The following is a 24,166-nucleotide window of genomic DNA, read 5'->3' as shown; positions in this document are numbered from 1 at the left end:
ATGAGGTTGCGGGTTCGGTCCCTGCCCTTGCTCAGTGGGTTAATGATCCAGCGTTGCTGTGAGCTGTGGTGTAGGTTGCAGATGTGGCTCAGATCCCACGTTGCTGTGGCTCTGGCGTAGGCCGGTGGCTACAGCTCCGATTCGACCCCTAGCCTGGGAACCTCCATATGCCGCGGCAGCAGCCCTATAAAAGGCAAAAAGACAAAAAAATCTGAATCCAAATAGTACAACCCATAGTCTTAATCACCCATCTTGGGGTTCTCCAGAACCTGCAGGAAACCCAAAAGAGGAGGTTACAGGGTAAGTTCCTAAATCCTCATTCCATAATATATAGGAGAAAAGAGTGGTACCTCTGTGAAACTGGAGTGACCCATGCCATCAGGGCATTTAGAGATGTTCTTCTTTGAAAGAAACATCCCCAGGTACAGGGAGATCCTGTATTTATTTGCTCTATGTTTGGGAGTGATGAACAATGGATAGAGAATCTGTCTCGGGGATGCCCGTAAGAAAGACCCAGCCCCGACCCCCAATCTCTGAGGGGCAGCCACGTCTCTAGGATACTGCAAGGAGACCATGCCCTAGGGTCTGAAACATTCTCCACTCCAGGTGCTTGTCCGCTCTCCTGGAGCCGCTGGCCGTTGCACCCTACTGCATCTCCTCGGTTTGGCTGGGGCACAGGATTAGCCATCCCCAGGAAATGCCTCCCTCCGGTCCAGGCAGGGATCCCAGCGTACACACCCCTGGAGTGTGTGTGTGTGTGTATGTGTGATGGAGCGGGGGGTTGGGGGGGGGAAGATGGTGGAATGCTTCCTTCTCTCCAAGTCAGGGAAGAGTTCCGGGGACCACCTGGGGGCCCTCCCCCTCCCGCCTTCTTGCTGGGGAAGTGCCCAGTCCAGTGCCCCTTCCATGGCCACCTCCCTCCCCCTAGCTGTGCGGGGGCATGAATCAGCTCTCACAGCTTGTTAAAGCGAGACCTCTTGTTTTCATGCCCTCACCTCAGGAAACAGAGTTACAGCTTTTCCAGCTCTACTCAGCAGGGGGCCAGGGTCCTCACTTTATAAACATCCCCAAGCCTCTGAGAGCAGAGGGCACGGAGATGGTATGAGACAGAAGCCCAGGGGAGAGAGACAGAAGCTGAGACTCAGAGAGAGAACAAAGACAAGCCAAGGAGACCTGACCAGGGTAGCCCGAACAGAAGCCAAGAAGGGTCCGAACGGGCGCTACTGCAGGAATGGCCCTAAGGATGCTCTGGGCTGGACAGGCTAAAGGGACCCTGGGCGGCTGGGGGGTCATCTGCTTGGTGATATCTCTGCTCCTCCAGCATCCAGGAGTCCACAGCAAGTGCTACTTCCAAGCTCAAGGTAAAGTTGGGTGAGGCACAAGGGAAGGACAGGAGCAGAGGGCACTGGGAGGAGGGGGCTCAGAGATGACCCCGTGTCAAAAAACCCAGCCTCCCTCCTGCTGGGAACCAGGAGACTCAACCTGGGGGGCAGTGTACCCTTACTTCCTCCGCTCCCGCACTCTAACAGGGCCTCTTCTTCCCTAGCCCCCTGCCACTATGAAGGGAAACATTTCAGCCTGGGGGAGTCTTGGCTCCGCAAGGACTGTTTCCATTGCACCTGTCTGCATCCCGTTGGTGTGGGCTGCTGTGACACGTGAGTGACCAAAGATGGCCAGAGAGAATAGCTCTGACATGAGTGACTGAGAGCTGGCCAGGGGGTGCTTAGGCTGCTGTGATGTGACAGTGGACAGAGTAGCAGTGTGAGGCTGGCCAAACCTGAAGGTACCATAAAGAATGTGAGAGAAAAGGCTTCAGGCTACAAAGTGCGGGAAGTCGGGGTGGATCTGGAGGAAAATATTCCTGCTATGCAACCAAAAGAATCCATATATGGTAGGCAAGCGTTCAGTTACGGGGGACAGGGCGCACTGGGGGAAGATATGAGAGGAATGCTGGGAGAGGGGAGATGAAGGGCAGGGATAAAGGTGGACCTTTGCTGTCTTGACTCCTTCCCCATCCTTTGGTTTCACAGGTCCCAGCATCCTATTGACTTCCCCGCTGGGTGTGAAGTACGTCAGGAGGCAGGAACCTGCCAGTTCTCCCTGGTGCAAAAATCTGACCCCCGGCTGCCCTGCAAAGGGGGCGGGCCCGACCTAGACTGGGGCTCGGCTAACACCCCTGCTCCTGCGGCTCCTGCTCCCCACTCCAGCTAAACTCAACTGATCGCCCTTCTGCAGACCCCCCACTGCTGCTGCCACTTCCAGGGAAACCACTAGCAGCTGCCAATTTATTCTGAATAAATAAGTTAATGCTACAGCTGAAAGCCTGCCTTTCATTGTCTGTGCCGCTGGACCCCAGGTGGAAAAAACGGGTCCTACTAGAGTCCAGGTGCTGAGTTCTCAGTATCCGGAAGAAAGCAGTGCCACGTGGGCCAGTTTCAGATGGTTATGGTGCTGGTGCTGGGACCTGGGGCCGCATAGGAGGCCAAGGTAGGGCTTGTAGGCAGCACCTTGATGGGGAGGTCCCAGCTGAAGGTGTCTACAGGCACTTGCTCAGGCCCCGTCCAGGTGACAGGCTCGGGCTGTTCCGTGGGAGGTAAGAGCACCAACCCTGGCTCCCGGGATGTCACGAATTCAAAATGCAAACGCCACTTCAGGGATACTGTGGGGGAAAAAAGGTAATAAAGGCAGAGGCATTAGAACCCAGGAGGAAAAGCCCATGACAGGATGTGGTTAGCAAAATTAGAAAAAAAATCTGTATTCAGGAAGAAGGGGGGAGGCTATGGGGTAGGGAGCTAGGATCGAAGTTTTCATGAAAGAAATCTAGTATGTTACTTGGAAATGTAACAATAAGGACAACAGCATCAAGTGCCTGAGAACCTAAGTGTGGGACAGTCAAGGCTTGGTAGCTTGAGGTAAACGTGCTGGGGAATCAGAGATCGGTGCATCACAGAACCCTGGTGGGTTGGGGCTGGGAAGATCCAGAAAGCTGTGAAGAGTTTAGGGGTCAGTACACCCAGGAAATGGGTTGGAGGTCTGCAAAAGTTAAGGATCAGAGGCTGGATGGGGGTAAGTCTGGGAGGGTGTTAGGAAGCAGGATCCATTACACTCTATCTGAGTAAGCACAGCAATTTATTATGCCCCCCCACCCCCTAAGAATGGTCAGGGTCTCACCAATGGCTGTGCAGAAGCCTGGGGTGGAGCTGAGGGGGATGGGGAGGGAGAAGCTGGTTCTGGTGGTATGCAGGCAGGACTCCTGGTGCCGGGCATGGGTCACATGAGACACAGAGGGGGCACCCCCTGCCCCACGGCGCCGCTGGTACTCAGGCTGCACACGCTCCTCGGTCTGTAAGCTTACTGAAAACTGGGCGCAAGACAAGAAGCACATGTTGGCTGACACTGGGATATGCTGCCTCCAGGTAAGAGGGCAGCCCAACCTTGAGCTGTTTTACCAGAGGGACCCTAGGGGGCCCCAATCCCCTCTTCTACACCCTCTTTATGCAGGCTCTCTCCCTCCACCCCAGGTCCCCAAAAGCTCCCACCCCCTTCTTTTTTTTTGGCTTTTTGCCATTTCTAGGGCCCTCCTGCAGCATATGGAGGTTCCCAGGCTAGGGGTCGAATCGGAGCTGTAGCCAACGGCCTTTGCCAGAACCACAGCAACTCAGGGTCCGAGCCACGTCTGCGACCCACACCACAGCTCACAGCAACGCCGGATCCTTAACCCCCTGAGCAAGGCCAGGGACCGAACCCAAAACCTCATGGTTCCTAGTCGGATTCGTTAACCACTGAGCCACGATGGGAACTCCTCCTACCCCCTTCTTACCTGCAAACACGCTACAGTTCCTTCCCCTAAGTTCAAGGTCCCCACTACATCCTCGCCGAGTCTGTATACAGATTTGAAGATGCCAAACGTCCCCACTTTTCCTCGGCCATCACTGATGTTGTACAGATCTGGGGAAAACAGGATGCTGTAAACCTGGAGTCCATACTGGGGAATGTCTAGGGCGGGAAGCCAGAGGCTAAAAGGTGGGGCTTTTCTTTATAATCTGGGGTGAGATATCAGTGGATCCTCAGAAGAATGGGACAGTTAAGGAGTCTCTGTCTCTGAGACAGAAACACTTGAGGGGAAGATGGGCTGGGACAATTCTGAAAGGATTCTCACGGAGGCTGCGGCAGGATGTAGCAGCCATGAGGCGCTCCCCAGCCAGCTCGGCGAGCCATGAATCCTTCTTCCCACCTTCATCCTCCTCCAGGAATGGACTGGATGGGGCTACAGCCTCATCCTGGGGAAACTGGACATCTTGAAGGCCTAGAGAGAGAATGAGTGGAGAGGTGGTAGGAGGGAACAGAGGTGAGAGTAGAGATGAGGGTTTTAGACTCTAACCTGAGAGGGCTGAAGGTAAGGAGTGCCATGGCTAAGGTACACGTTTTTCATCTATTCTCCAGAACTCTCTCTCCCCAACCTCTTCACACGTTCACTAAGCCCAGAAAGCCTCCCTCCAGCTCCTCCCTCCAGTCCTCTAAAGATCATTTCTGCTCTGGTGAGGCTCTTCCCCAGCCCTTTCCTTCAGGAACCCTTACTTACCAGTCAGCACAAGAACCCTCAGTGGGACCCTGAGTAAAGTGATGGGGGAGTTGACGCGCTGGCAGCCAATGGTCAGTTTGTAGACATACTTCACTGACTGACCCCGAAAGGAGGGTGGTCCCTCTATAGGCAGCACTTCGCTGTAGGAGTCTGGGTGGGAAGTAGTAGTCAGGACAGCCAGAAGCAGCCAGAGGAGTCCTCCCTCTGGGAGCCTTAGAAGGGAAGGGAAGGGGGGCAATCACTCACATGATTTGGACTCTCCAGGGTCTAGCCTCAGGTCACAGAACAGGATTTTTGGTGGAGTGGAAAGTATACACTGACCCCTCTCACCTAAAAAAAAAAAAAAAAGAAATATTGCAATTTGGAGTTCCCGTCATGGCGCGGTGGAAACGAATCCGACGAGGAACCATGAGGTTGCAGGTTCAATCCCTGGCCTCGATCAGTGGGTTAAAGATCCGGCATTGCTGTGAGCTGGGGTGTAGGTTGCAGACGCAGCTCAGATCTGGTGTTACTGTGGGCGTGGCGTAGGCCAGCAGCTACAGCTCCAATTAGACCCCTAGGCTGGGAACCTCCACATGCTGTGGGTGCAGCCCTGAAAAAGACACACACACACAAAAAAAGAAAAATTGCAATTTAATGACCCCATTGTCTGGTACTGGAGGAGGGTAGCAGAGCAAGTGGGGGCAAGAAGCACTGCCAACAAAGGGCAACCCAAACTAAGCTAGTCCTCTTTTCTTATTGAGAGAGGAACAGTTTTACACCCCTAAAGCAGCAAGTATGCTCCTGCACATCCCCAATGCAAAAGAGACCTCAGTGACCCACTCGAACAATTGGACAGTTTTTACCCTTGGGCAGCAATGATTTTATCCCCCTCCAAAGGCAAATGCCCCATCTCTAACCTCGGTGTGGTAGAAAGACAGTCTGGCTCTCAGGCTGGACATCTGGTTGACTGGAGTCAGGGGGAGGCAGGGCTACTCGACTCTCACTGGCATGAAACTGGCAGTGGATTTGAGCACTGGCCCAAGCCAGAGCCTCACTATGGGAGGAGGAAAAGGGGACATCAGAGGGGAGTTCCTGACCTCGCAAAGGCTCTCCCAAACTCCCTACCACACTGAGAAGGTCAACACAGGGAGATGGATGGCCTCCATTCCAGAGAATCCAGAACCCCAGAGAGAAACCATTAAATCCGGAAAAATATATTGGGAGTAAAAAGGAGAATGGGGGATGAGAGAAGAAAGGAGAGTAGAGGGTTATGTCACCCACACCTGTTAAATAGCCCTTTCCTGCAATGAGAGCACAATGAGCAACAAAGTGATGATGTAGCTATAGGCAGCTCAGCACTATAGATACCAGGCTTCCTCCCAGAAGGACCACCGTCTTCAGTATCAGCATCCCCACCTGGATGCAGACGTGGCCGTAGGCGGCAGGGGGTTGGTGACAGTCACCACACACTCCAGCGCTTCCCCCGCCAGAAACACAGGACCTCTGCTCAACTCTGCTACTACTTCAATCATGGCAGCTCCGGAATCGGATCTGGAAGGAAACAAGGGGTGTCAGAGGTCAGTACCACGGCAGGGAGGGGTGTCTCAGGCGAGCCCGGGGGTGAAGACCGAGGAAACGGGGCGTTCAGCACCACGGTGTCAGAGGTAAGCGCCCAGATTTGGGATGCGGGAAGGCGGAAGGGAGGTCCGGTGGCAGGTGTCTCGGCACTGCGGAGGGGGAGGGCGTCGCTCGGGGTCCCGGGCCCCCGCCCCTCTCAGCGCCCGGTCAGTCCCCCTACCCCGACAGAACCCCCAGGCCGCCTCCGCCCCTTTCCCTCGAGGTTCCAGGCCTCAGTCCAGGGCAAGGGCCGCCCGTCACCTCGCGCCCCTGGCCCGAACACCTTGCACGGTCGAAACCGGGGGCTTGGTGCACCGAGGCCCTCCGCCGCCCACCTCTCCTGGACCCGGCCAAGTGCTTGGCTGCGGCCGCAGCAGAGGCGGGACTTCCCTCGGTCCTCCTTCCCCCTCCCAGCCCCTTCCGACCGGAAGTGCCGGGCCGGCTGGGCCGGAAGGGGCTCGAGTGGTCCCGCCGCCGTGGGTCACCTTCCCACGGGCTGGCGCCCCGGCGCTGGCGCTGCCCGACACCGGCCGGCGGGACCCGGCGCCCACCCCTGGGGGGCCTGGTGCTGCAGCCCCGGGACGGGACCGAGGCTGCCGCGAGCTCCCAGGCGGGTCCCGGGGGCGGTGCCTGGCGGGCCGGTCCCCGGGACTCCTCCCCTCTCCGCGGGCAAAGTCGCCCTTTGGCCGGGCCAGCTAATCACCACGGCCCAATGACGTCGAGGCCCGATCCTTCCCGCCCAGGGCCCAGAGAGACGACCGAGGACGAGACCCTGGCGGCTTTATTGCTGTCGCCGCCGCCGCCGCTGCAGCCACAGCTCCCCGGCTCCACGGAGACACCAGCTCACCTCAGCTTTCCCCAGCGGGCAGCCCTCGGAGACGGCACCTAACAGCAGTCCGCGCCCGCGTCTGGGCTTGGCTGGCCAGATACTTTGTACCAGAAAGCTCGGGACCCGAGACTACCGAGGTCGTGGGGATCCAGGATCCAGGAAACATGGGAACCAGAGTCCCAGCCTCGGAGCCGACCAGCTGTGCCACAGGGGATCCGCAGACTTATTACCCTGAAGATATTGGAGGCACTGAGACTGCGCAGGTTACGGACTGCCAGAACCCTGAGGACAATCAACCCCAAAATGAGCCGAGCCACAGCAATCCAGAGGACTCTGGGCAGCTGATGGTTTCCTATGAGGGTAAAGCGGAGGGCTACCAGGTGCCTCCCTTTGGCTGGCGCATCTGCCTGGCTCATGAGTTTGCAGAGAAGAGAAAACCCTTTAATGCCAACGACATCTCCCTGAGCAACCTGATAAAGCATTTTGGGATGGGCTTGAGGTGAGTAGATCCCATTGCCTAAAATAACTTGTGCCTGGCTTTGTTCTAGCAGAGGCAGGAAAGTAAGGGGGGTGCTTTGTTCTAGTCTGGTGGCCCCATCCCCAACATATTCTAAGCCACTGGTTCCGGCTGGTGAGATTAGGTCACATTTCTTTGCAACCCTCTTCCTTCCAGGAACTCATCTTTTTAGCAAAAAAAAAACAGGAGCATGTGGACCTTTTGGTCAGTCTTACCCATTTAGGCTGTCTCACAGACTCCCTCTTTTCCAAAGACTGCCCTTTGGGATTATACTTTGTGGCAAGATAGGAAAGAATATTCTAGGGGATATGGTACTGATACATTGTTGTGTCATGGGGGGGGGGGCGTTCTCAGCCCCACATTCCCCTGAGCAGCTGGAATATTTATTGACCCTCATTTCGGCACAGCATTTTACAGCCCCAACGCCCATCAGCTTCTTTCCTCATCAGTTTTGGCTCCAAGGAGTGTGTGAGAGGCTGCTTGCTCTCAGCCCTAAAGAGAGGGCAGGCGATAAGAGATGTTCTAGAATAGACAGCCCCTGATATAAAAAGCAAAGAAGACCTTTGGCCAGGGAGGCACTGCCTTAGGTGTCCCCAGAGCTTAGTAATGATCTTCCAGAGCATTTCCTTATCTCTCCCCCACAAGTGGTGCAGACACTCCAAGAGCTTACCCTGAACTGTAGAACTCCTCCAGATCCCTCGATTCCCACTGGATTCAAAAAACTAGTGATGGAGCCAAGACCTATTAACAGGAACAAGTGGCCGTAGGACAGAAAGCATCATCCTGAGTCAGTCTACAGAGTAAACACAGAGCTGGGGAGGGAGGCTTAAAGTTTGGGAAATCCAGCCCTGGCAGCCTCAACGTAGGGCATCCTTCTTTTCTGCAGTCAGTGCTGTGGGGCTGGGGTAGAGAGCCCACGTACCTAACCCAAGCCCTAGGCAGTGGGAAGGGCCTGGCACTGCCCGCGTATCTGATGCCTTTGTCAGTTCCTCTAGGTGGCCTGTCCCAGAGAACAATAATCCCTCCAGGCTGCTTCTGAAACTGACCCAGCCCAGTTTTGACCCCAAGTGGCTTTGAGTCAAAATAGGGTCTACGACAGGGGTGCTGAGAGAAGCACACTGGGTTGCATGTGGTGGGGACATTGAGATCAAGAACCTGTAGGCATCCTAGCCCCCTAAGAATGACAGAGGCCCGAAGCTGTGCTCAGCCCCCTGGGCTTGGCTCCCCATGCCAGGACAGGGTGAAGATCGCTGACACAGGGGGCTTTGGAATGAGATGAGGTCCTGCCTTGAGAAAGCAGGGGTGAGACAAAGAGGAATTCAAAACAATAATTCTTAAGTTGGGTCTGAAATTAGGGAAAAGGCCAAATGGGTCAGGAAGGGCCAGCTGCTAATCTCTCACTAAAGGGAGTGAGAGAAAGGTGAGCCCTGAGAGGGAGCTGAACTGGGAGTACTCTGATCAGGAGCTCTAGCACCACAGAGTTCTCTTGGCCTCAGAGTAGTAAGCACTCAATTGTGTTTGCTCCCCGCTCCAGCCAGAATCCATCCATCCAATGAGTATGTATTGCATGCTCGTTCTGTGCCAGATACCCCTTTGTTCTGCCTATCTTCATATCTTGCACTTTGCCCTCACTGCCCGAATCCTCTCCTCACCCTCCCTCCCTCCCTCCCTCCCTCCCTCCGTCCGCCAGTCCTTGCTGGCCTCCAGTGTCAAAGTCTAGTTTCCTCTTAAGCTGGCAGAGAAGATCTGCCTCCCCATCATCATAGCCTTCCCTCCCTCCCCCTTCACCCCTGAAGCACACTGGGTTGCATGTGGTGGGGACATTGACATCAAGAACCTGTAGGCATCCTAGCCACCTAAGAATGACAGAGGCCTGAAGCTGTGCTTAGCCCCCGGACTTGGCTCCCTATACCAGGACAGGGTATTCTATATTCTTTCTTCACATTTCTCCTTCCCTTGCTCATGTCCCTGGTTCATCTCTCTCATGCTGCCTTGTTTGGACATGGGTCCTTTGTCAATTCAGCAACTGTTTATTGACGGCGACCATGTGCCCTGCCCTGTGCTTGAAGCTCTGGGTAATAATCAACTAGTCTTTGTCTGTGTCCCTTTCCCCAAGGAACTTAAAAGTATGTCAGACTCACATGAGCAACACTAAAATAACAGGACATGGAGTTCCCATCGTGGTGCAAGGGTTAACGAATCCAACTAGGAATCATGAGGTTGCGGGTTCTCTCCCTGCCCTTGCTCAGTGGGTTAAGGATCCGGCGTTGCCGTGAACTGTGGTGTAGGTCTGAAGACGCAGCTCGGATCCCACGTTGCTGTGGCTCTGGCGTAGGCTGGCGGCTACAGCTCCGATTAGACCCCTAGCCTGGGAGCCTACATATGCCGCGGGGGAGCGGCCCTAGAAAAGGCAAAAAAAATAAAAAATAAATAACAGGACAGCGTCTGATTGGGAGTTGAGATAGTACATATACAAGTAATGAACCTACGTGACACGGATGTTCCACTTTGTGGTTTTCCTATCTATTGTGTCATTTGTTCTTTTGACTATTCCCTTGTGTTAGGAAGGGCAAGAGGTATCCCCATTTTATAGATAAGGAAACTGAGGCTCAGCAGGGTTACTTACCCAATTACATGGTTACAAGGGGTGTGCGTGAACGATGGGTTGAAAATACTAGGTAGGGAAGGGAGTGGGATTGTGAGAGTCTGACAGGGCAGGGGTTGCTTATTGAAGACCTGCTCTGAATGAGAATTTGTAGGAAATAAAATTAGAAAATAGGCTGAGAGAGATGTCAGAGCCTTGAATCCCAAACACAATCATTCTGCCTATTGGATACAGACCAGGAAAATGTTGGAGTTTTTAGAAGGCATCACTGGGATATTATGGGAGAGTAAAATTAGAAAGCTTACAGTTTAAATGCTGAACTGAAAGGAAAAAGAAAAAACCAGAGAGAAAGACTTAAAAGGAAATGCCCCCAAAACGTAAACACTGGTTGTATATGGGTCGGGGTTTTTTTTTCACCTTCTACCGCATGTATTCTCCCAATTTTCACCTTTCATAATCAGGAAGGGAGTTCCCATTGTGGCTCAGTGGTTAACGAATCCGACTAGGAACCATGAGGCTGCGGGTTTGATCCCTGGCCTTGCTCAGTGGGTTAAGGATCTGGCGTCGCTGTGAGCTGTGGTATAGGTCACAGATGCGGCTCGGATCCCACGTTGCTGTGGCTCTGGCATAGGCCGGCCGCTTATAGCTCCGATTAGACCCCTAGCCTGGGAACCTCCATATGCCGCGGGAGCAGCCCTAGAAAGGGCAAAAAGACAAAAAAAAAAAAAAAAAAAAAAGGAAGAATAATCATTTTAGAAAGAAGAAAGTTATCCCAGCAGTTCATGCCTGTTGGTGGGGTAGGTGTGGTTATAAATCTGGAATCCGGAACTGGCCCTTTCGGCACATCAGAAGAAATCTCCTGGGGTAGATTAAAGCAGTGGTGGTGAAATTAGAGGTGAGGAAAGATCAGAAAGCGCCTTCTGCGGAGACTAGAGAGGAGAAGCAAAGACAGTCCCAGTCCGTGAGATGGGGTGACTGGGAAGCTGAGAGGACAGACCTTGAACTGTAAGAGGAGTCGAGGGGGGCAGAGGTTTGGAAGTGAAGGTGATGGGTCCTCGCAGCTTAATGGGAAGTCACATCTGGGTGTCCAGAGAGGCAGGTGACAGCAACCTGCCACCCCCCTTCCACTCACACTGCCCCTTGCTCCTCAGGTACTTGCAGTGGTGGTACCGGAAGACCCGGGTAGAGAAGAAGACACCTTTCATCGACCTCATCAATTGCGTGCCCCTGAGACAGATCTATGGTGAGTCTCACTCCGGCTTGGCCCAGTCAGAGAGGGCCCAGCCTCCAGGCCTACTGCACAAAGCTAGGCAAAGAGGCTTTCAGCTCATGCGGGTTGCGCTGACCCAGCCCCTAGGCGTTTTTCCCTCAGCTTTATTGAAATGTAACTGACAAAGAACATCCCTGTAGGTTTAAAGTATACAATGTGTTGATTTGACAGCCCCCTGGTGTTTAGAGGAACCCATCTTTCTAGTCTAGAAGGTGAGAAGTGGACTCACTTTCCTTGCTCGGGCCCCACTAACTATATTGATTCTTCTTCTAGGTTGCCCCTTAGGTGGCATTGGGGGAGGCACCATCACCCGAGGCTGGAGAGGCCAGTTCTGTCGTTGGCAGCTTAATCCGGGAATGTACCGACACCAGACAGTCATTGCTGACCAAGTAAGTGCCAGGAGGAAGAAGAGACATCTGGGATAGTATTTGTCAGGCCAGGAAGGGTCTCTTGGCTAATGTAGGATGCGGCAGGGAGATATGCACCTGATTCAGTCCAGTAAGTACTTCCAGGATGACTTCTATGTGCCCAGCCCTGTGCTAGGATGCATAGGAATGACACACTCAGAGCACACGTTCCTTGAAAGAGTAAAGGTACCCCTGTGCCCTTCAACTCTCTAGTCAATGCCTCTACCTACTTTGCTGCCCCAGTTCCACTAGCTGAGCCAGTATCCAGCTACAGAGAGGCGGAGAATTCTAGGACCACTTAACTGGTTGAAAGATCAGAGGGAAAACAACCCCAGAGTCTACAAATATGTGAGAAAACAGGATGCACAGAGCACCCACAGCCTGCCCTGACTTGCCGGCCTTTAGCCAGAGGCCTGCTTCTTTCCTGGCGCTCATTCCACTGGAGGCTGGGGCCTTGGGAGCCTCTCTCCCAGGAAGATCCCCTTCTTCCCTTTATGGAAGCTTTAGTTCCCTGTGTCTCTTCATCACTCCTAGTGATTGCCAGAGGCACATGGCCTACCTTTCAGCATCTCTCTCTAGTGCCCTCCTCGGCGAGCTGTCCACCAAGTTCCTACTTCTTGTCTGAGGGAGGCCTCCAGCTTTTAGCTCATCTTCAAAGGAGAAGTGACTAGCAGACCTAGAGTCTTATTAATGACAAGGCCCTTCCTTGTTCAGGTTTACCAGCCCTGCCCAGTGCCCCACGCTTCCTCTCTGGCTCATCCCTTAGGTATCCTGAGGGAATGCCTTCCAGACTCCTGACTCTACAGTTAAAGTCATTTTTGCTTGCTTAACATGTGCTAGGTCCTATGCTAGGCTTTTCCTATAATATTTAATACTTTAAGAGACTCCTACCAGGAAAGTACCATTATTATGCCCATTTTACACGTTTACACACATTATCGAAACAAGGGAAGAGCTCTTAACCCCTCACAGCCCCTCCCCTCCAGAGCAGCCAGGGGGTCCGAATGTAAACACACTGTAACATGCTAGACCAGAGGGGTAGGGGGACACACAGGAGAATGATTCACTGCTTGAGGACAGGAGATGGCATCTGACCTGGGCCTTGAAGGATGAGGCTCTTTAGCAAATGGAGAATGAACATAAGCAAAACCACGAAGGAGGAAACACAGTATACTCAAGGAACAGTGTTTGCCACAACTAGACTACAGAGGCTTGAACAGGTAATGAGTCTGAGGGGTGGAGAGAGGCCACATCGAGAAAGGTCTCAAGGAGGAGTTCCCTGGTGGCTCAATGGGTTAAGGACCTGGCATCATCACTGCAGGGCTGTGACGCAGGTTCAATCCCTGCCCAGGAACTTCCACATGCCATGGGTGTCCCCCCTTCCCCCCAGAAAAGAAGGGCCTTGGAAGCCATGTAGAAGAGTTTAAACTTTAGCCTGAGGGCCATGCGGAGTCACCGAAACATTAAAAAAATACAGATGAACCTATCTTGATTTCTCTTTAAGAAGAATCCATCTGAAATCCAGAGGAGGAGGGGCAGAGTAAAAGCAAAGATGGTGAGGGTGTGGGTTGGGGCACGAAGACCGCAGCAGTGAGAAGGGAGAGGAAGCTGGGAGACCGATGGAGGGGGCACAACTTAAATGTCTCCATGAGCGTAGGGGAAGGGCCTGGGACATGAGCCCAGCTGTGGTGCCCTGGTTGCCACTGCAGGCTCTGGGAAGAGCTACCTAAGGAGAGGGAGTCTCCTTTGAGGATCCTTTGAGTCACCCAGTTTCAGTCCATATACCTTCTTGGTTTAGTTCACCGTGTGCTTGCGTCGGAAAGGGCAGACCGTGTACCAGCAGGTCCTGTCCGTGGAGCACCCCAGTGTCCTGCGCAGCTGGAACTGGGGCCTGTGTGGGTCCTTTGCATTCTACCACGCCCTCTATCCCCGAGCTTGGACGGTCTATCAGCTTCCCGGCCAGAATGTCACCCTCACCTGCCGCCAGATCACACCCATCTTGCCCCACGACTACCAGGTGAGGCTCCCCCTCTCTTTCCTCCATCGCTCTCCCTTCCCCAGCATCTGTCTCTCCTGGAAGTTCCATGACCTGTGCAGGGGAAGAGATGGAGCGTGAAAATCACACTGGTTGCTCAGGACCATGGCCCGATTGGTTTTCTGTCTCTTGGTGGAGAGCCTGCCTGGGAACATGGGGGGATGCAAGGGAAGACAGCACATGGGGGTATTTGAGTCAGGCCCTCAGTGCCAAGGGCTGCTTCTGGAAGGGGAGCCAGAGGGGGCTCCTGGGGACCATCTGAGTCTGATCGTCTGCTCCCAGGACAGCAGCCTGCCGGTAGGAGTCTTTGTGTGGGATGCGGAAAATGAAGGGGACGAAACCCTGGATGTATCCATCATGTTCTCCATGCGGAATGGACTGGGGGGTGACGAGGATGCCCCAGGAGGCTTGTGGAATGAGCCCTTCTGTCTGGAGCGTGATGGGGAGACGGTACAGGGGCTGCTGCTGCATCATCCAACCCTTCCAAATCCCTACACGATGGCTATGGCTGCTCGACTCACGGTATGGGGGAACCTGCCCTAGACAGCCCCTGAGCTCCCACTCCCGGCCTGGCCCCAGAACCCACCACGATCCCACTGTGGTCTCTTGACTTCCTCATCTCCTGAGTCCCACCCTCACCACAGCCCTTAAGCCCCTAGACTATGTACGGGAGACTTAGAAGCCGGGGTGCCTGTGGGGCTTCTCCTCACAGTCTTTGGCCCCTTTATAGGCAGACACCACGGTAACGCACATCACAGCCTTTGACCCCGATGGCACTGGGCAGCAGGTGTGGCAGGATCTACTTCAAGATGGACAGCTGGACTCCCCCGCTGGTGATGGGGGGGCGTCTGACAGGGAGGTGGCGGGAAGAGAGGTTGTCCCTGTCTTCAGAGCAGGGGCGGGAGGCCTGGTAATAGAAGCCTTATTCCCAGGTTAGGATCCCTGCGGCTGAAGCAGGTGCCTGGGCTGATTCAGCTTGTGCTTCTCTCAGGCCAAAGCCCCCCCTCGCAGAAAGGAGTGGGCATCGCCGGGGCCGTGTGTGTTACCACCAGGCTGCCACCTGGAGGCCGGCGCCGCCTGGAGTTCTCGCTGGCTTGGGACATGCCCAGAATCATGTTTGGAGCCAAGGGCCAGGTCTACCACAGGTGACGGGAACGGGAGAGTGCACGGATCACGGTGATGGGGCTCGGCGCCGGAGCCCGCATGCTCATCCCTCCCCTTGCTGGCCACCCTAGGCGGTACACCAGGTTCTTTGGTCCAGATGGCGACGCAGCACCCGCCCTTAGCCACCACGCACTGAGCAGATACGCAGACTGGGAAGAGAGGATCTCCGCCTGGCAGAGCCCGGTATTGGATGACAGGTGCCAGTGGGGCCCCTCGCTTGCCTTTCTCCCAGGCGCTCCCACTCCAACTGGGACTTTTTTTTTTTTTTTTTTTGGTCTTCTTGCCTTTTCTAGGGCCGCTCCCTTGGCACATGGAGGTTCCCAGGCTAGGGGCTGAATTGGAGCTGTAGCCACCGGCCTACGCCAGAGCCACAGCAACGCGGGATCCAAGCCGCATCTGTGACCTACACCACAGCTCACGGCAACGCCAGATCCTTAACCCACTGAGCAAGGCCAGGGATCGAACCCGCAACCTCATGGTTCCTGGTCGGATTCGTTAATCCCTGTGCCACGATGGGAACTCAGTAGGACTCCTTGATTCACTCTCCACACACCAAAGTCAGCAGAGTTGAGCGGGGATTGAGTTAGTAGCCCTACTCTGCTGAGCCCCAGAATCCGTCCTTTCCTGAGAGGTCCATATTCATTAGACCACCCCCCTTTCCTGACCCCCCAGATCCTTGCCTGCCTGGTACAAATCTGCACTGTTCAATGAACTATACTTCCTGGCGGATGGGGGCACAGTGTGGCTGGAAGTCCCCGAGGACTCACTGCCAGAGGACCTGGTGGGCAGCATGTGTCAGCTCCGCCCCATCCTGCAGGAGTACGGTCGCTTCGGCTACCTTGAAGGTAGGGGCTGCCGGGGGTGGGGGGTGGGGGGCAAGGTGTGGCAGGCTTAGCCATGAGGCTAGTTCGTGCCCCAAGGCAGGATGGCGGGTTTTGCCTCTCCCTGGGTATTGGTTGAGGATGATGGGGGTAGTGGCAGGTGTGCAGTGTGACAGTGCTGCACCAACTCTAGAGGACGAGCTGGGGACGGCAACGTGAAGAGGCAGCAGGAATCATGGCAACGGTGCGTCTCCCTCGTTCCTCCAGGCCAGGAATATCGCATGTACAACACATATGACGTCCACTTTTATGCTTCCTTTGCCCTCATCATGCTCTGGCCCAAACTCGAGCTCAGCCTGCAGTATGACATGGGTGAGGGTCCCTTTTGTGTTGCTTCTGCCCGCCTAGCTCCCCACGCCCTGGAACCTTGTGGCCCCTCAAGGCTGTCTCTGCATCCCACTTAAGGGGTCCCCTCTGGAGTCACACACACAGCTCTGTGCCCGACCCCAAGCCTAGCCATTCCCTGCCCCGTGCCCCGCTTGTGTATCTGCTCCCCCAGCTCTGGCCACTCTCAGGGAGGACCTGACAGAGCGACGGTACCTGATGAGTGGGATCACAGCACCTGTGAAAAGGAGGAACGTCATCCCTCACGATATCGGGGACCCAGGTGAGAGTCCCTCCATCACAAGAGAGCCTCCCCTCCCTCAAGTTTTGCCCCTTCCACCCCACCCCGCCCCCCCAGCGCAAATGGACCAGGTCTCCTCCCCTCCCCAGATGACGAGCCATGGCTCCGGGTCAATGCATACGTGGTCCACGACACTGCTGACTGGAAGGACCTGAACCTGAAGTTTGTGCTGCAGGTTTATCGGGACTATTACCTGACGGGTGACCAGGTCTTCCTGAGGGACATGTGGCCTGTGTGTCTGGTAAGAGATGCGTGTGCAGTGGCCGGTGTGCCAGGGGCATGCTGCCTGGTATTTATGGAGAGCCCAGCTGGCTACTGTTGTCTTTCCTTAGTACCTAGGTCTTCAGTCTCTTGGTCCCTCTCTAGGCTGTGATGGAGTCTGAAATGAAGTTTGACAAGGACCAAGACGGACTCATTGAGAACGGAGGCTATGCAGACCAAACCTATGATGGATGGGTCACCACAGGCCCCAGGTTGGGGGGGGTGGGTAGGGATTTCCAGGGGCCTAGGTGGGGAACAGTCAAGAGACTGTGGGCTCAAGGAAGCGTGACCTGCCTTATACAGCCTGGGAGTGGCTAGAGCTGCCAGTCTGATCCCTGAACCTGTGTCCCTGACCAGTGCTTACTGTGGAGGACTGTGGCTGGCAGCTGTGGCTGTGATGGTCCAGATGGCTGCTCTGTGTGGGACCAGGGAGGTCCAGGATCAGTTTTCTTCCATCCTCAGCCGGGGCCGAGAAGCCTATGAGAGACTGCTCTGGAACGGTGAGTCAGGGGATCCTAAGGACTCTGAAGGCAGCTCTGGGGACACAGGGAGCCCTACTTTGTCCTTCTGCTTCTCCAGGCCGTTATTACAACTATGACTGCAGCTCTCAGCCTCAGGCCTATAGCATCATGTCTGATCAGTGTGCCGGCCAGTGGTTCCTGAGGGCCAGTGGCCTAGGAGAAGGAGATACTGAGGTGAGAGAATAGAAGGCGGAACCAGAGAGAAAGGTAAGGGTTTCTCCTGGAGGTGGGAAGCAGGCTGAAGAAACTGTTTCATCACTTGCCCGTCTAGGTATTTCCTACCCCACACGTGGTCCAAGCTCTCCAGACCATCTTTGAGTTCAATGTCCAGGCCTTTGCAGGAGGGGCCATGGGGGCTGTGAATGGAATGCAGCCCCATGGTGTTCCTGATAGATCCAGCGTCCAGTCTGATGAAGTCTGGGTGGGTGTGGTCTACGCGCTGGCAGCCACCATGATCCAAGAGGTAACTCACTCCCTTCCCCACCTCTCTGCCATCTGCACCTTAGCCTAGCAAACCTCCTCAGCTATCAGACTTCTGTACGGCCTGATCCAGTGCCACCTCATCCATCCAGAAAGCCTCCCCCTTTTCCCTGGCACACATCCCACCTCCCGCCTTCAGGCTTCTGCCTGTGAGTCAGTTTTATTTCCCTCCGTAGCTGGGAATTCCCTGAGGGCAGAGACCTACTGTCTCCATCTGTCCAGCTGAAGTGGCTCTTCAGGGGTTGCCGAGGAATATGATGGCCATTTCTCTCTACAGGGCCTGACCTGGGAGGGCTTCCGTACAGCAGAAGGCTGCTACCGTACTGTGTGGGAGCGCCTGGGCCTGGCCTTCCAGACCCCTGAGGCATACTGCCAGCAGCGGGTGTTCCGCTCACTCGCCTACATGCGACCACTGAGCATCTGGGCCATGCAGCTAGCCCTGCAGCAGCAGCAGCATAAAAAGGCCTCTGGGCCAACAGCCAAACAGGACACAGGACAAAGCTCCGGCCTAAAACCTGGACCAAAGGAAGCCATGCAAACCTGAGCCCAGAGGGGGAAGGAGGCACTAACAGCCCAGCCTCCAGCCAGGCCTTTCCTCCTCCACCACCCCGACCCCATCCAGACTCCTGCAACCCTGAGCCACCAGGACAATCATGCGCTCCCTTCTCCCCACCAACCACGCCAGTAAAGAGGGGTTGAGGGTGACCCAAGCATCAGAATCACTTATTTATTTCTTTCTTCACCCCATCCCCTCATTGCATGAAATGTTCAAGGAAGTCAGTGGACTCTCCCAGGCCCCTTAATGGAACAACAGACATACATGGGTGCAAATAAAACCCCAGAAAGCCAGTAAGTGTGGTGTGTTTGTGCCCTCAGGCTTCCTGACAGGGGACAGGACCTGAGGCTCACCCTCTCCCATTCCTTTTCCTTTGAACACAGACTGGGGGCACCAGGCTCTGGCTGAGGCCCCCTGCATTCTCACATCTAGCCTGAGTACCTGCCCTGCAAGGTAACAGATATGGGGCTGTGGGTAGGGAGCCATCCTCCCTCTCTTGTGAGATTTGCATGCAGGGGGAAGATGGGACCTGGGCTAGAAGACCTTGAGAAGCGGTCGGGCAGTGGCAGCTTCATGGGCGATTCTGCCCCAGGAGCCCAAGCCATGTGGTGGAACAGGCAGCAAGAGTTGCCAGGAGCCTGGAGCTCGTGGGTTGAGCTGTCCTGTGGTACCTCTGACTGCAGTGCAGGCAGGTCCCGCTGGGGAACGTCCTCGCTGGGGAGGGCACGAAGCTGGCGGGACAACACTGAGGAGACACAGACTGTTCAGGGGCCACCCTGGCTTCCCCCCCTGGCCCTTCCTGAGTGGTCTCAAGCCTCTCACCTCCATGCTCGGCTGGCGGGCTCCCCCTTGTGTCCGAGGAGTACATGGCAGGTACGAAGAGGAGACAGAAGGAGAAGAGCAGGACCTGGAGCACAAACAGGAAAAAAAAAGAGATGAGGACGAGCTCTGGATTGCACCCCTGTCCCTGCCACCTGAGAAAAGAATCTCTCCTTCCATCGCCATCCTCACCAAGATGCAGGTGCTGCTGCTGCTGGCTTTGTTTGCCGTCTGAATCACCATGGACTGCAGCCTCCTCAACTGATCCAAAAGGGACCTAGCAGAAGAACGGGGGACAGTGAGCAGCCCCCGGCCTGGCACCCTGACATGTAACAAAATCCTCCTGTTAAGGCCACCCCTCCCTCTGTGCACTGGATCCTCTCTCTTACTTTCTGACCTATTTTTGCAAGTGATCACCTCCTCTCTAGACAAAAATGCCTGAAGTTCCTCATTAAAACAAACACACAGGACTCTGCCCTGCCCCTGACTTAAACTCCTTCTGCAAACACCTTTAGTGCTTGTACAACTGCCTGATCAGCTCCACACTCAATCCTCTTCAGGGATTCTATGTTCTTTTTTTATATTTATTTTGCCACACCCACATGCTGCGGGAGTTCCCAGGCCAGGGATCAAACCAGAGCCACAGCAGTGAGAAGGCCTTACCCCAGGAGGCCACCAGGGAACTCCCTCTATGTTCTCTACCTTATGGCCCAACTCACCTGGGTTAGGGTTCCAGCCACACTAGACTATGTGGTGTTCTCTTTGCCTAAAATGCTCCCTGCCGCCACTCCAGAATCCCCATCTACTGTCAAATGCCTTCTGCCACGTGAGGTCTTTTTTGCTCCCTCTTTCTTTCTTGATACTTATCTGTAGTTAACTTGGGAATTTATTCCCCATTGCTGTGAACTTCTTGGAATCAGATACCCATGAAAGGCCAACACCAGGCCTTGCATGTAGGAGCTGCCCAGTTAGAAATCAAGTGTGGAGCAGGGGAAATAAGAAAGTATTAAACGGGAAGAATGAGAAAGCACTGAGGTCGAAGAGCTGCTTACAGATTCTGCTCCTCCAGGAGCTGTACTTTGTTCTGTAGCTCCAGATTCTGGGCCGAGTATTTCAGGACCCTGGAGAAATAACAGGGCTGTGGGGATATGGCCTGTACCCATCCTTCAGAAACCTGACGCTCCCAATTACTTCTGTTCTCCCTGTCCCCCCGAAGTCCCTCTCCCTTTTATACCTGCTCTCTAAACTCCCCACATACACCTTCTTCTTCCTGCGGCTCTCTTGAGCAGACTTTTTGTTTCGAATCTTCCTTCGCACTCGTCTCAGAACTTGTTCCTCCATCTGAGGGACATTGGGGAAAAGGGTAACATCAGAAGAAGGTGCGACCAAAGAGCCTGAAGGCAACGGAGTTCAAGCTTCCCAATGGGCGAATTCCTTCTACAGCCTTCCTGAGCACTCTGCTTCTGTATGAATGCCCCCGAGAACAGGTGTTAACGCCCTCACAAGCCAGAACCATTTTAATTATTAACTAAAAAACACAAAACAAAAAACACTTCCTTGTCATGAGCCAACATCTGCCCCTGTTCTTTCTACCTATCGGATTTACCTAGCACCCAATCTCTGGGTGCTATTTTACTTTATTTATGTATTTACTGCTTTTTAGGGCTGTATCCTCAGCATATGGAGACTCCCAGGCTAGGGATCGAATCAGAGCTACAGCTGCCGGCCTATGCCACAGCCACAGCGACACCAGATCTGAGCCGCATCTGCGAACTAGACCACAGTTCACGGCAACACCAGATCCTTACTTAACCCACTGAGCGAGGGCAGGGATTGAACCCGCAACCTCATGGTTCCTAGTCGGATTCCTTTCCACTGTGCTGTGATGTGAACTCCTCTTTAGCTATTTTAAAACACTTGACATTTCTTCCAAGTGAAAAAAAAATCTGGGCAAAAGTTTTAACTCATCATCTGCTCTCTTCTCAGGATGGAATGTATACTCGTAATATCTGTCAAAAGATCTGGGCTCAAGCCTGGACACTGAGATGTGACGTTCTGGCTGATATAAAGGAGAGCAAGTGGTTACTGCTCTTCTAGAGGCAACACAACTAGATAATGAGTATCTGCTGATATAGCTTGCAAGCCTATTCACTCTTTTTTTTTTTTTTTTTTTGGGGTCTTTTTGCCTTTTCTAGGGCTGATTCCCATGGCATATGGACATTCCCAGGCTAGGGGTCGAATCGGAGCTGTAGCCACCGGCCCACACCAGAGCCACAGCAACTTGGGATCCAAGCCGCATCTGCCACCTATGCCACAGCTCATGGCAACGCTGGATCCTTAACCCACTGAGCAAGGGCAGGGATCGAACCTGCAACCTCATGGTTCCTAGTCAGAGTCATTAACCACTGCGCCACTACGGGAACTCCAGGCCTATTCACTCTTAGTAGTCATATCACACTACTGTACTTTTAAGAAATTAAAGTCTCTTTATCTTTCTATCAGTAAATATTGATTTCATCATAGTATCACAATACCGCACATGTGAAGCTGCCACTCATTGCTTGAAGCAAAACTCAGGATTTTACATTTATTTTTGTTATACTCCTTAGTCCAGCCTTGATGAATTCTAAAACTTAACCATTCAGCCATAGGTGGATTAGTGTAAAACTAGTGAAATCTAAGTGTCAGGACCCCCCTGTTCCCACAGTACTTTGCAAATCCCTATACCAATATTACACTAATGATTTTGAATTCTTACTTAAAGAGAACACCAAAGTTTGTACAAGCCCTACAAAAACCAGGATCTGCCCCGGCATCCAGCATATTAACTACAGCTTCCTACAAACAACAAACGTGCCAATCTCTCGCTGTCAGGAGACGTGTTTCTACAATCTTTTCTTAGCCTCTTTGCTTCTATTTTCTATGCTGAAAATTCCATTTTGTCCTGCTTTACTTAACCCCATATTCCAGCTTGAAAAACAGTCACCATGCTAGTAAATAATTTAAGCTTAAGAACAAAGACCAAAAGGCATAAGTATTCACGTGGTCAGCTGAATGAGGACATAATGCGTTGGTCTAGGCATGCAGTTTGCACAGCATGATACGTCCTGTTAAAATAAGAGGAAGAGGCGCCTCAAGGCCCCAGGGGGTTTATGAGCGGTCGTTAGCAGAATATGCATCAGCAAGGAGGTACAAACCTAGGCATGCCAGGTTGCAGCAGATAGGCATGCTGTCTGTGGAAGCACAATGATAATTCTCTAGGTGCTATGCACAGAGAGCTAATATCCAGCTTCTTCAATGCTAGTGATTGTTAATGCCTAAAGGTCAGAATAAAAGCTTAACCAGCTACCAGCTATGTGACTTTTAAAATAATAAAAGAACTATGTCCTGCACCTACAACCCCCTCCTCACTTGATGTAATCCTAAAGAGCACAATAAAAGCAGTGTGGTTTCTTGAGGCACTGCTCTTGGTCCCTGAGACCTTGAGTCCCCCAGTTCCCACCCGCAATTAAGATAAATGTCTCTGTGTCTTGTTTTATGCTAACTTTTTCTCAAGTTTTACAGCACCCGTTCCTCAGCCCTTACCTGCGAAGCTGGACTCAGCATCTCGCCTCAGTCCTTTCTCAAGTTACTGATATAAAATTAACAGAGTCAGCCTACTAGGGACTTAACCCCTGCATCCAGTCTTTGCTCCTCGAATGGGAGTCTTACCTTAGTGAGAGGAAGTGTCCCGGGCAGAGTAAGCCCCTCCTTCTCCAAAAGCCTCTTCTCCTCCTCCGTCAGTATCAGCTCACCAATCTCCTGGGGTTCCAAGAGGTGGGCAGCACAGGTGCAAGAGGGTGTCAGAGAGAAATTCGGACTCCTGCCCCAACCCGGTCAATGTGGGAATAATCGTCCTGTAAACCAAGTCAAGTTACCTGCTCTGCGGGCGCCTCCACACGCAGGGAAGTCATTTGGGCCCCTTCCTTCTCATAATCCTCATTATCTGCAAGAGGGAAAGTATAAACAGCCAGGTCCATAGTCCCCTCCCCTCCCCCAAACTTCACCTCTATCAGACTCACCTAGATCTATGGAGACATACTCCTGTGACAGGGAATAGGTGTGATCATGGTGGACAAGATAGGGGTCAGAGTGGCTAAAATCGGTCAACGATGCTGGGGGACTCGACAGGCAGCTCAGGAAATCCTCTACGTCCCAATCGCTCAATGCCTGCCCAGGGTTCAGATTAACAGACTTTGACTGATCACCACCCCCTGCCTCAGAGACACCCCTCCATCCCGCCCGGGGCCTCCCGGACTCAGAGCCCCCCCCCACCTCGGAAAGTGGTAGCTCCCAATCCAGGGGCGCCTCCAAGGCTTCGTCCCGCGCCGCCCCCAGACCTCCGCTTTCCTCTAACAGGAAGCCCAGCAAGTCATCGTCACCCGAGTCCAACCCCAGCTCCATATGAGACATCTACGGAAAGGATGAGCAGAAACACAGAAGTACACCCGGAGTCAACTCCCAACCCCACGCACGACTCCCACCGATCGTCAGTGGGCCACACCTATGGGCTCCGCAAGCGGGGTTTTCCTCCTGGATGCCGGAGGTGGCTCACAAACCCGACCCGCCTCCCAGCCTGAGTCTTAGCCACTTCCAACACCACACAAGTGACGCACCGAGCCCTGAGGCATCCCGGGACTTGGAGTTCCCCGGACGCGGAAGTGGCCTTGGTGCACGCCACGTCCCGGGCACTATGCAAATAGAGGGGACGTCCTTGCCAGCCCCTCACTCCCCGAGGGCGGGCATTCCGGCGAGCCGCCTCCGCCTCCGCCTCCGCCTTCGCCCCGGGCTAGGAAAAGGAAGGACTACCGCGCAACCGGGACCTCGGGCCCAGCTCGGGCGTCTTCTTGGGATTGCGCCGCACCCTCGCTTCCTGCCGGGGAGGGGCTGCGGGTCTTCGGCCGGCTCCTGAGCATCGAGATCTGGGGCCAGAGCAGCTTCCTGCGGTCCCCGCAACCATAGAGCGCGGGCCCAGG

At 54.0% G+C, this 24,166-nt stretch overlaps 4 protein-coding genes across 23 annotated transcripts; 2 read left to right on the top strand and 2 right to left on the bottom strand.

The window, feature by feature from the left end:
* Window positions 1-423: 423 nt before the first annotated feature.
* On the bottom strand, window positions 424-6,613 carry RGP1 (RGP1 homolog, RAB6A GEF complex partner 1). 4 transcript variants are annotated; one of them, XM_003480546.5, is made up of 9 exons: window positions 6,517-6,613; window positions 5,981-6,115; window positions 5,482-5,618; window positions 4,829-4,912; window positions 4,583-4,732; window positions 4,160-4,306; window positions 3,821-3,948; window positions 3,172-3,361; window positions 424-2,659 (listed from the first exon to the last, which is right to left on the bottom strand). In XM_003480546.5, the coding sequence occupies exons 2-9, from the start codon at window positions 6,094-6,096 to the stop codon at window positions 2,436-2,438; spliced, it is 1,176 nt and encodes a 391-aa protein (XP_003480594.1). In that variant the 5' UTR covers window positions 6,097-6,115; window positions 6,517-6,613; the 3' UTR covers window positions 424-2,435. The 4 variants fall into 4 exon arrangements, with proteins under 4 accessions (XP_003480594.1, XP_005660283.1, XP_003480593.1 ...); XM_005660226.4 differs by having other exon boundaries at window positions 6,363-6,537; XM_003480545.5 differs by having other exon boundaries at window positions 6,443-6,537.
* Window positions 1,229-2,211, top strand: MSMP (microseminoprotein, prostate associated). The gene is made up of 3 exons (XM_003121986.5): window positions 1,229-1,361; window positions 1,547-1,655; window positions 2,031-2,211. The coding sequence occupies exons 1-3, from the start codon at window positions 1,232-1,234 to the stop codon at window positions 2,209-2,211; spliced, it is 420 nt and encodes a 139-aa protein (XP_003122034.1). The 5' UTR covers window positions 1,229-1,231.
* GBA2 (glucosylceramidase beta 2) lies at window positions 5,815-18,625 on the top strand. 11 transcript variants are annotated; one of them, XM_084956678.1, is made up of 18 exons: window positions 5,815-6,141; window positions 6,925-7,509; window positions 11,284-11,375; window positions 11,676-11,791; window positions 13,608-13,826; window positions 14,127-14,366; window positions 14,575-14,677; window positions 14,836-14,989; window positions 15,080-15,205; window positions 15,681-15,853; window positions 16,097-16,201; window positions 16,389-16,496; window positions 16,604-16,755; window positions 16,881-16,987; window positions 17,133-17,275; window positions 17,355-17,470; window positions 17,568-17,759; window positions 18,054-18,625. In XM_084956678.1, exons 1-18 carry the CDS (start codon window positions 6,095-6,097, stop codon window positions 18,318-18,320), a joined length of 3,045 nt encoding a protein of 1,014 aa, XP_084812804.1. In that variant the 5' UTR covers window positions 5,815-6,094; the 3' UTR covers window positions 18,321-18,625.
* Window positions 18,490-24,114, bottom strand: CREB3 (cAMP responsive element binding protein 3). Of its 7 annotated transcripts, none has more exons than XM_005660189.4 (10): window positions 23,807-24,114; window positions 23,466-23,603; window positions 23,213-23,360; window positions 23,069-23,136; window positions 22,863-22,952; window positions 20,386-20,492; window positions 20,204-20,272; window positions 19,344-19,428; window positions 19,155-19,239; window positions 18,490-19,077 (listed from the first exon to the last, which is right to left on the bottom strand). In XM_005660189.4, the coding sequence occupies exons 1-10, from the start codon at window positions 23,819-23,821 to the stop codon at window positions 18,761-18,763; spliced, it is 1,122 nt and encodes a 373-aa protein (XP_005660246.2). In that variant the 5' UTR covers window positions 23,822-24,114; the 3' UTR covers window positions 18,490-18,760.
* Between the last annotated feature and the right edge of the window lie 52 nt (window positions 24,115-24,166).

Source organism: Sus scrofa, chromosome 1, assembly GCF_054392235.1.
Source record: "Sus scrofa isolate SSC_HxYL_T2T_F1_AM1 chromosome 1, Sscrofa_HxYL_maternal_Yorkshire_Landrace_v2.0, whole genome shotgun sequence".
Taxonomy (NCBI): Eukaryota; Metazoa; Chordata; class Mammalia; order Artiodactyla; family Suidae; genus Sus; species Sus scrofa.
The sequence above is the reverse complement of the archived record's forward strand: the minus strand, read 5'-3'. Positions and strand labels throughout refer to the sequence as shown.

What these genes read in the sequence shown, in the direction of transcription:
- CREB3 (XM_005660189.4), bottom strand. An exon ending in GGGAGCTACCACTTTCCGAG is followed by an intron (nt 23,361 to 23,465) that starts GTGGGGGGGGGC and finishes AACCCTGGGCAG; the next exon opens with GCATTGAGCGATTGGGACGT. An exon ending in TGGAGGCGCCCGCAGAGCAG is followed by an intron (nt 22,953 to 23,068) that starts GTAACTTGACTT and finishes TTGGAACCCCAG; the next exon opens with GAGATTGGTGAGCTGATACT.
- RGP1 (XM_003480546.5), bottom strand. Translation starts at nt 6,096, where the DNA reads ATGATTGAAGTAGTAGCAGAGTTGAGCAGAGGTCCTGTGTTTCTGGCG. An exon ending in GAGGGTTCTTGTGCTGACTG is followed by an intron (nt 4,307 to 4,582) that starts GTAAGTAAGGGT and finishes TTCTCTCTCTAG; the next exon opens with GCCTTCAAGATGTCCAGTTT. An exon ending in TACATCCTGCCGCAGCCTCC is followed by an intron (nt 3,949 to 4,159) that starts GTGAGAATCCTT and finishes TGTTTTCCCCAG; the next exon opens with ATCTGTACAACATCAGTGAT.
- GBA2 (XM_084956622.1), top strand. Translation starts at nt 6,095, where the DNA reads ATGGCAGCTCCGGAATCGGATCTGGAAGGAAACAAGGGGTGTCAGAGG. An exon ending in TCAGCACCACGGTGTCAGAG is followed by an intron (nt 6,229 to 6,924) that starts GTAAGCGCCCAG and finishes CTTCCCGCCCAG; the next exon opens with GGCCCAGAGAGACGACCGAG. An exon ending in TGAGAGACTGCTCTGGAACG is followed by an intron (nt 17,276 to 17,354) that starts GTGAGTCAGGGG and finishes CTGCTTCTCCAG; the next exon opens with GCCGTTATTACAACTATGAC.
- MSMP (XM_003121986.5), top strand. Translation starts at nt 1,232, where the DNA reads ATGGCCCTAAGGATGCTCTGGGCTGGACAGGCTAAAGGGACCCTGGGC. An exon ending in GTGCTACTTCCAAGCTCAAG is followed by an intron (nt 1,362 to 1,546) that starts GTAAAGTTGGGT and finishes CTTCTTCCCTAG; the next exon opens with CCCCCTGCCACTATGAAGGG. An exon ending in GGTGTGGGCTGCTGTGACAC is followed by an intron (nt 1,656 to 2,030) that starts GTGAGTGACCAA and finishes TTGGTTTCACAG; the next exon opens with GTCCCAGCATCCTATTGACT.